Below are 10,000 nucleotides of genomic sequence, written 5' to 3'. Positions count from 1 at the left end.
GTTGCGGTTACCCTCACCCTCGGTAACACCCGTCAGAGTGCCCGATCTCACTATCTTGTTTCGCTTCCGGTATATACCAGTGTCACCAATACTGACTATTATAGGCATCGTGCTTACCCCATACAAAAATGGGAAAAAAGCACGTTAAAAGAAGAAGAAGAAGAACAGTATTTACAATAGCATACGAACTTGATATTATTTATATGCTCTTTCGAACAGCAAAGTTTATATATTTTTATATTTCTTCAGTCTGCTAAGTAAAGGACGACAAGTCGAAAGGCCTTGTAGTATTCAATAGTCTCTCTTTCCTTCGCGGCATTGCCTTTCATTTATATATTCACTACGTTCCATATTTTCGTGATTCAATTTTATATATATACATACATACATACATATATATATATATATGTATGTATGTATATATATATATACACACACACACACACACACACACACACACACACACACACACACACATATATATATATATATATATATATATATATATATATATATATATATATTTCGTTTCTTATCAAATTTATAGAGTATTTTTTTATGAATGTCTTGAACTAATGTATGATAAATTAGATTTCCTTGTAGGTTTCCGGGACACACTTTCACATGAACATACAAATGCTGTTTATTTACATTATATAATACCGTAATAAATGTAACGGAAGTGTTTCCTTGAGAACAATTCCAGTTACAGTTTTATTCTGTTTTTAAAATTCAAAAAATATCTGTGACCTTCTGCACCTCTCTCAAATCAAGAAAGATGGGAGACAAGAAGACGCATGAAAATAGAAAAGGACGAGTAATAGAATGATAAAGATAAAAATATGAACAGAATATAGAATTTAGGCCACAGGCTAGCCTGCTGGGACCTGTGAGGTCATTCAGCGCTGAAACAGAAATTGACAGTAAAAAAGGTTTGAAAGGCGTAACAGGAGGAAAATCATCGCAGTTGCACTATTAAAAAACTGTTAGGCGAGGGTGGAAAGTAAGGTAGAAGAAAGACAATATGAACGGAGGTACAGTAAAAGGAATGGAAGGGTTGCAGCTAAGGGTCGAAGGGACGCTGCAAAGAACCTTAAATAATGCCTACAGTGCACCGAATGAGGTGCACTGAAGGCACTAACCCCCTACGGAGAACAGAAATAGGAAGGAATAACGTATATGAATAATACGAAAAGTGGAAAAAATGGCAATGGACGGAATGAAGGAACGAAGGAAGGAGAGAAACTGAAAAGGAGGAGGAGGAGGAGGAGGAGGAGGAGGAGGAGGAGGAGGAGGAGGAGGAGGAGGAGGAGAATCACTCATTTGAAGGCCCAAGTATACTTCAGGAACGCCTGCTGGGAATTCCTTCAACAACTTCATTCAACTTTGTTCTCTCGTAGACGCAACAGTTTACAAAGAGAGAGAGAGAGAGAGAGAGAGAGAGAGAGAGAGAGAGAGAGAGAGAGAGAGAGAGAGAGAGAGAAAAAAAAAAAACAGCACAACCTCTAAGGTGTTTCTTAAGGCGTTTAGGGTCCCTGTTGATTTGAATGGCCTCTCCCGTGAGAGGGCGTCGAGGCGAGCCAGCCAGCGAGGGACAAGGGAAGACGACCGACCAGGGGACAGGGAAAGACGACCACGACATAGGGAAAGACGACCAGGGGCTAGGAATGAAAGGGCGACCGGGAGTAAGGGAAAGGACGACCAAAAGACAATGAAAGGTCGAGCTAGAGACAGGGAAAGGACAACCAGTAGACAGGAAAGGGACGACCTAATGCAATAGACGACCACGAGACAGGAAAGACGACCACGAGACAATGAAAGGGCGACCACTAGACGGGGTATGAATGACCAGGAAACAGAAAAGGACAAGAGCGACCAGGAGACAGAAAAAGGGCGACCACGAGAGAGGAAAGACGACCATGAAACACAAGGACGACCAGGAGACAAGGAATGACGACCATGAGATAGGGAAAGAGACGAGCTAGAGCAAGAGACGAACAACCACAGGACAAGTGAAATGACGACCACTGACAAGAGAGACGACCGCGAGGCCAGGACGGACGACCAGAGGACAGGGAAAGGAACATGAGCAGTAGAGGAGAGACGACCAGGATATACAGTTTAGCCTACAACATCTCGCAGGACATTAGACATCTGAGGAAATTAATGCCAAAATAATCTTGTGGATCATAAATAACCTGAGGAAATTATAGCCCATAAAATGCCGAAAGTCTGTTATAAATATGAAAACAATCTCATAAAAAACTCTACGAAAATGTAAGCGGTAACAGCATTTTATCTAACATAATTCTTTGTAATATTAATAATCTGAGGATATTATAATAAACAAACCCTTGCAGGATATGAAAAATGTGAGGACATTATATACTTCGAAATCCTGTAGGACTTAAAGGAAAACTAAGTCAGTGTGAGCAATGTAAAACTGAGATTTGGAAATTTAAACATGATAAAAAATCTTAAAAAGGACATTAGAAATATGAAGACATCACGTCTCTACAGAATCCTATCGATAACAACTATCAGAGTATTATATATAGCAGCAACCTTCTGTCGTATGAGGAACACAAATCCTGCACAATCCTACAGGTCATTAGAAGTTATAGGGAACTATCCTTCAAAACCCAAAGGCTTCAGACGGGTGAGGATATTATGTACTACAAAATGCTACAGGGAATAAAGACACGAACACTTTATATCCTTAAAAATCAGGCATAACCATAATAAAAATCTTAAGGACATTACCAATGTCAGGACAGAATCCTACAATGTCCTGCAGGGCACTAAAAGCCTGAGAACATTGTACCACATGAAATCCTACTGTAGACTAGAGACATGAAACCAGTATTCTACAAAACTCTGTGAGGCAAAGGAGTGTGAAGAAATTACATGCCTGAAAATCCTACAAGACATTTCATGCCCGAGGATATTATAGCTACAAAACCCCAAGGGATACCAGAAAGGCCAGGGCATTGTGTCCCTGAAAAATCCTGCAGTTCACCAATAATTATGAGGACCTTAAACCCTTACAAAAATCTGAGGGGCTGTAATCATCTAACAACATTTCATCTTACACGTTACAAGAAATCTTAAGAAAAACAGTAAGAGAGAGAGAGAGAGAGAGAGAGAGAGAGAGAGAGAGAGAGAGAGAGAGAGAGAGAGAGAGAGAACTTCAACATACATAGACTTACAATGAAGGAAATCTAGAAACATTCCCACTTATATACAAGCTTGTGACAGATTCCTAAAAACTGGCGTAGCATAACAAAAATTACAAGGCGAACAAAGGGGAAAACAGAGGATGGAAACGAAAAAAAGGATTATTATCTAAAACAATGAAAATGAGACTATAGATAAAAATAAATAGCATTTAAAAAAAGTAAAAACCTGTTAAAAATAACTGGAAGGAGAGAAAACAAATGAAATAATTATCGTTAAAGTTGAACGGCAAAACAAAAATATTGCGGACGTCAGGTAAAGAAGGGGAGTATAATAAAGAAGATGGGAAGTGAAATATAGCTAAAGTAGAAGAATATCAAGAATAAAAAGGGAGGGGGGGGAGGGTAAGTTTCTATAAAGGATATAAAATGTAGAATGTATAAGAAAAATAAAATAAGCTAGAGTAAAAAATCAACTGTTAATCTAGAAAATTAATGAACAGCAGTACACAAGTATAAGGAAGCAGAAACGATTAGAAATAAAAAAAACTATCCAAGGGAAAAACAAGAGAAAAATATTAAGAACATATAAGTATGCAATATGAAGAAGGAAGAACAAGAAAAGGAAGGATTTTGATAAATTTTAAGAAAAACGCCAATACCTACTCTGCTTCTTATACAATAATATATTTTTTTAAAAAGTTGAAAAATGCTACAATTGGAAAAAATAAACAACATATGAACAAAGTCTCCTTCCCCTTTCTTCAAAAAAAAACTGCAACGTAGAAAATACGAAGAAATGAATAATAAAAAGTAAGAAGATTATCAAGAATTCAAGAAATGAATTTCAGCTTCACTCATTCATTTCTTTCATTTTTATTTTACGGTGCTTCGTTTAGATAATAATAATAATAATAATAATAATAATAATAATAATAATAATAATAATAATAATAATAATACCATGGGACATCAGAGTAGACGAGAAGGAAAGAGAAAAAATTGATAAGTATCAAGACCTGAAAATCGAAATAAGAAGGATAGGGGATATGCCAGTGGAAATTGTACCCATATTCATAAGAACAGTAGGCACGATCCCAAGATCCCTGAAAAGGAACCTGGAAAAACTAGAAGCAGAAGTAGCTCCAGGACTCATGCAGGAGAGTGTGCTACTAGAAACAGCGCACATAGTGAGAAAAGCGATGGACTCCTAAGGAGGCAGGATGCAACCCGGAACCTCACACGATAAAAACCACCCAGTCGAATAGGATGACTGTGATAGATAAAAAAAATAATAATGAATGAACTCTGGACAGCTGTTAAATAATTTACCTGATGTTACAAAGAAACTCGTGCGAGATTGAGAAACTGCTGAATAATAATAATAATAATAATAATAATAATAATAATAATAATAATAATAATAATAATAATAATAATAAATGAACTCTGGACTGCTGTTATATAATTTACCTGATGCTACAATGAAACTCATGCGACATTGAGAAACTGCTGAATAATAATAATAACAGTAATAATAATAACAAAAACATCAATAATAACAATAATAATAATAATAATAATAATAATAATATTAATAATAATAATAACTCGACAGTTTCCTGTGCGTAAATACTAACAGCAACTTTGCAATATATTCAGAAGATTTCCTAGAAAATGCAAACAAACCAACGAAGCCTTTTTTATTTCTTTTTTAAGAGGAAGGAAGGAAGGAAGGAAGGAAGGAAGCAAAGAAAGGAAGGAAGGAGAGGGATTTAAAAAGCCTTATCATCTTACAATGCCTCTTCCGCCTCGAAGACGCCATGTCATTTGCCTGTCAGCAAATTCTGAAGGCGATCTGATCAGTCGAACAGATGGCGGTGGATCATTTCATAAATATCCCGGATTGAAAATGAAGAGATTTTCACTCGGCAGTGTATTTTGGGAAGAGAGAGAGAGAGAGAGAGAGAGAGAGAGAGAGAGAGAGAGAGAGAGAGAGAGAGAGAGAGAGAGATATTTTTACGATATTATTCTCATTCCTACTTTGTTGTTTTAAAGGATACATAGTTAAATGTGGCGTACAGTCACCGTAGAGTTTATATATCTATGTCATAGATGCATAAAGAGAGTTTATATTGTATTCTGAATGAATATTAGTTTTATATTAACCTAATAGGATCCTTATCATTTGAAATACAAAATTTAAAGGTATAATCTTAATAAGATCCTTCGAACTTGAACAAAATACGGCAATTCACTGCCAAAACCGGAACAAAGCCTAATATATATATATATATATATATATATATATATATATATATATATATATATATATATATATATATATATATATATATATATATATATATATATATAAATTTAATATTTGACTAAACAAAACCAGAAAAAAGTTAACCTCTGATACATAAACAACAAAGCTAGATATTATCTTGCACAAAGCAAGGTTAGGAAAAAAAGAAAAACATTTACAAATGCACATTTGTAAACAACACGCCAAATCCACCGGTACTCGTACAGGTAACCCTGAAAATAAGACATCCCTTTCCAGCCCAGAAAATCGGCACCCCTTTCCAGGCTGGAAAAATGGCGAGAAGAACTTAACGAACGTAGATCTCTGCTTAAAAAAAAGAAAGAAAAAAATTACAAGCATACAAACACTCACTTACACGGACACTAGAACACTCGCACAAAAAACGCAGGCACACTGCGTAGCGAATGGCAGCCCGGGAACAAAAGTGTGGTTACTCCAAAGTGTTTGAGGGTAAACACAGGCCACTCCGGAGAGGATCAGACAACATTGTTCAGCTAATACCTCTTACGCCCACCGTCCTAACCCCCCACCCCCCACCACCTCCCCTCTCCCTCTCTCTCTATCCCCTCCCCACACACACACACACACAGAGTGCCGTCCCCACTTCCAGCCATTCTGTTATAACAACATTCTTCTCTTAATAAAACAGCCCAGAGAGAGAGAGAGAGAGAGAGAGAGAGAGAGAGAGAGAGAGAGAGAGAGAGAGAGAGAGAGAGAGAGAGGCAGCTTTCCCGTTCGGACTCTTGGCTGCCATACGGTTTTTGCTGTCCTTTTGCAGTTTCTGAGATTCTGAGTCTCTGCAAATTTATCTGTCTCTCTCTCTCTCTTTCTCTTTTCTTTCGCGTATAACCCATTTTTTGTTTAGAGAGAAATCTCAATCACTCCTTTGACAAGAACTACTTGTCTCGCTATATAATGATCTATATGGTTATCTTTGGGTATAATAATATTAATAATAATAATAATAATAATAATAATAATAATAATAATAATAATAATAATAATAATGATAATAATGATGATGAAGATTGAAATCCACGGATATTTTTGCTCTGATTATATTAAAATCTATCAGAAGGATTTCGAGAACCAGCTCGCTTTTTACTATCAACATCAGATTTACAATGGAAGCTGAACAGGTTCTACAAAAACTTTCTGCATAGATTTTATTATATTCTGGCAGAGCAATCATTGTGGATCCCACTCTTTGCTTTATCAATATGAGAAATAATCATAATAATAACAATAAACATAATTGTTATTACTTTCCATTCTATTATTACTATCGTTATTATTTTTATCATCTATGACTTTGGCTGTCATGAACAATAAACATAATTGTTATTACTGTCAATTCTCTTATTGCCATCATTATTATTTTTATCATTTATGATTTTGGCTGCCATGAAAATGAATATAACGGTTTCTCGAAATAATAATAACATTAAGAATAAAAAAATTTTCAGTACTATTAATTTTATTATTACTATAAGTATTATCTTTATTATTTATGAATCTGTCTATCAAGAAAACTAATATAAGATTCCTTAAGTTAAGTATACCTTAGTGTAACCAGACCACTGAGCTGATTAACAGCTCTCCTAGATTTATTTTACGTGGCTAAGAACCAACTGGTTACCTAGCAACGGGACCTACAGCTTATTGTGGAATCCAAACCACATTATAGCGAGAAATGAATATCTATCACCAGAAATAAATTTCCCTAATTCTTCATCGGCCGGTCGGAGAATCGAACGTGGGCCCAGCAGAGTGCTAACCGAGAATGATACCAACCTGTCCAATGAGGAACTATATGATTCCTTAAACACAGGTATTGACAGAATACTTGCTTTTCTGTCAAAGCCTTCCATTACGTTTTGGGTTGGCTCGAAAACTGGAAATATGACCATACTGTTACATTTTGCCAATAAGGGATTACATTATTCCCCTACTTAGTTAAACACAATGTTCCCTATTATATATTACACCTAACCACTGGTATAATTTCTATGGATGTTCTTATGATATTCAGACGAGAGAGAGAGAGAGAGAGAGAGAGAGAGAGAGAGAGAGAGAGAGAGAGAGAGAGAGACTCATTATCAGGAGTCTATTATTTCAAAATTTATCAATTTCAAACTAACTTCCCGCTTTGATTGATATCTGGATAAGTTAAACAAGCTTAGTTTCAGGAACGGCTAAAATTAGTCTCCAAACATAAATATGAACAGATATTATTTTGTACGTTTGGCCAGTGAAAACATTTAACCTTAATAAGAAAATTAAGAGATTTTGCACTTTGGGCAAATTGGACGGAAAAAAACAAGTAACCTTAAATACAAACACTAATTTCCAAGACTTAATCAAAAAGCAAACCAATTTAATATATGATATATACATACAGTATGTATATCATATATACAGTTTATATATAAATTATATATATATATATATATATATATATATATATATATATATATATATATATATATATATATTATATGCATATATGGAATGGCAACATAAAATTAATGACAAGGACAAAGGCTAAGCGCTGGGACCTACGAGATCACTCAGCAGTGAAAGGGAAATGAGATGACATGCCTAAAAAAAAAAAAAGGACAATTCTGTCATGATTTGATTGCAAAATAAATCAAAACAATAATGACCCACAGGAAAAAATGACTTTCTACGAATCAGGACACCTGACATCCCACAAGCTATCAAGGACAATAAAACCTGTAGTGAGAGAGAGAGAGAGAGAGAGAGAGAGAGAGAGAGAGAGAGAGAGATTGTCCCCAGGAAATGGTGACCTCAGATTATGACGCAGAGACAAATAGCCTTCGTCATCCAATCTCACATGGCTTGGTGGTGAATGGGGGTGGGGGTGGGGGTGGGGGGATTGAGGGTTGTTGCTGACGTCACAGTCTCAATTTGCAACAATAAATAAGTCGAAGATCACTTCCTCCCGAGGCTACACTCTGACGTCACGGCTTTGTACGTCATGTGATGTCAAGAAATATTTTTTTTTTGGTAATATTTTATTTTTAGTTCTCGTACGAATATGTATGTATATACATATATATATATATATATATATATATATATATATATATATATATATATATATATATATATATATATATATGCATATAAACATACACACACACACACACACACACACATATATATATATATATATATATATATATATATATATATATATATATATATATATACCCACAAATATTAAGTCACACATATCGTTTCATATCCGGCTCACCATAACATCAAAATAATTCACAGCTAAAGGAAATTATAACTGGTAAGCGCTTCGTCCCCGGAAGAAATCGGCAACGGCTCGAATCCTGCCGGGGACGGAACACTTATCATTTTCCATTTCCCTTAGGTGTAAGTTACTCGAAGATATAGTGAATTGCATATTAAACCATATTTAGGACTTAATATATTTATTAATATACAATAAGCGCTCTTCACATATATACTTTTGTCACTACATTAGACTCAAATAGGGTTTATATATATATATATATATATAATATATATATATATATATATATATATATATATATATATATATATATATATATATATATATATATATATATAAATATATATATATATATATATATATATATAAAGACAAAAATCACGAAGGAAAGAGAAACAATGGAGTGCTGCAAGGCCTTTCGACTTGTCGTCCCTTTACTTAGCAGTCTACTAAGTAAAAGACGAGAAGTCGAAAGGCCTTGCAGCACTCCACTGTTTCTCTTTCCTTCGTGGATTTTGTCTTTTATATTTATATTCTTTCATTCAGTTCCATATATATTCGTGATTCAGTTATACATATATATATATATATATGTATATATATATATATATATATATATATATATATATATATATATATATATATATATATATATATATATATGTGTGTGTGTGTGTGTGTGTGTGTATGTGTGTACATATATATCTACCCCTTCACTCCTACACCCGATACTGTTATCACTACAAAGACACTGAAATCAGACAAGAAAGGTAATGGAATCTGAAAACAAAAGAAATATACAAACGAGACTTCTCTTACCTGATGGTCGACTTGACTATTTCTGTCACCACTTCGATGGTGGGCCATCAGATTCTGCGAAAGGAGCTCGCTGAAAAAAAAAAGGAAAATCCTCGTGAATATTTTCCACTAAGCTCGGAATCACTGTGAAGGGAATAGAGTTAATATGTGTATTATCCGAGAGACAATTGATTTATATAATAATAATAATAATAATAATAATAATATAATAATAATAATATCTTCATAGTTCCTTGATATATTTTCTCCAAGACAGTGAATAGCCATCAGAAAGAACATAAGGAGAGAGAGAGAGAGAGAGAGAGAGAGAGAGAGAGAGAGAGAGAGAGAGAGAGAGAGAGGGAGAGATTACTTGATATATTTTCTCTAAGATACTGAACAGAC

At 34.6% G+C, this 10,000-nt stretch overlaps 1 protein-coding gene across 28 annotated transcripts in view; it reads right to left on the bottom strand.

Annotated features, from left to right (window-relative positions):
• LOC136835601 (disintegrin and metalloproteinase domain-containing protein 23-like) overlaps positions 1–10,000 on the bottom strand; it is a 546,464-nt gene that overhangs the window by 189,396 nt on the left and 347,068 nt on the right. For all 28 annotated transcript variants that reach the window (XM_067099311.1, XM_067099327.1, XM_067099331.1 and 25 more), the window contains exon 6: positions 9,617–9,686. In XM_067099311.1, the coding sequence (XP_066955412.1) occupies positions 9,617–9,686 (70 nt within the window). The remainder of the gene's footprint in view (positions 1–9,616; positions 9,687–10,000) is intronic.

This window comes from Macrobrachium rosenbergii, chromosome 55, assembly GCF_040412425.1.
Source record: "Macrobrachium rosenbergii isolate ZJJX-2024 chromosome 55, ASM4041242v1, whole genome shotgun sequence".
Lineage (NCBI taxonomy): Eukaryota > Metazoa > Arthropoda > Malacostraca > Decapoda > Palaemonidae > Macrobrachium > Macrobrachium rosenbergii.
This window is presented reverse-complemented; position numbering and strand designations above follow the sequence as displayed.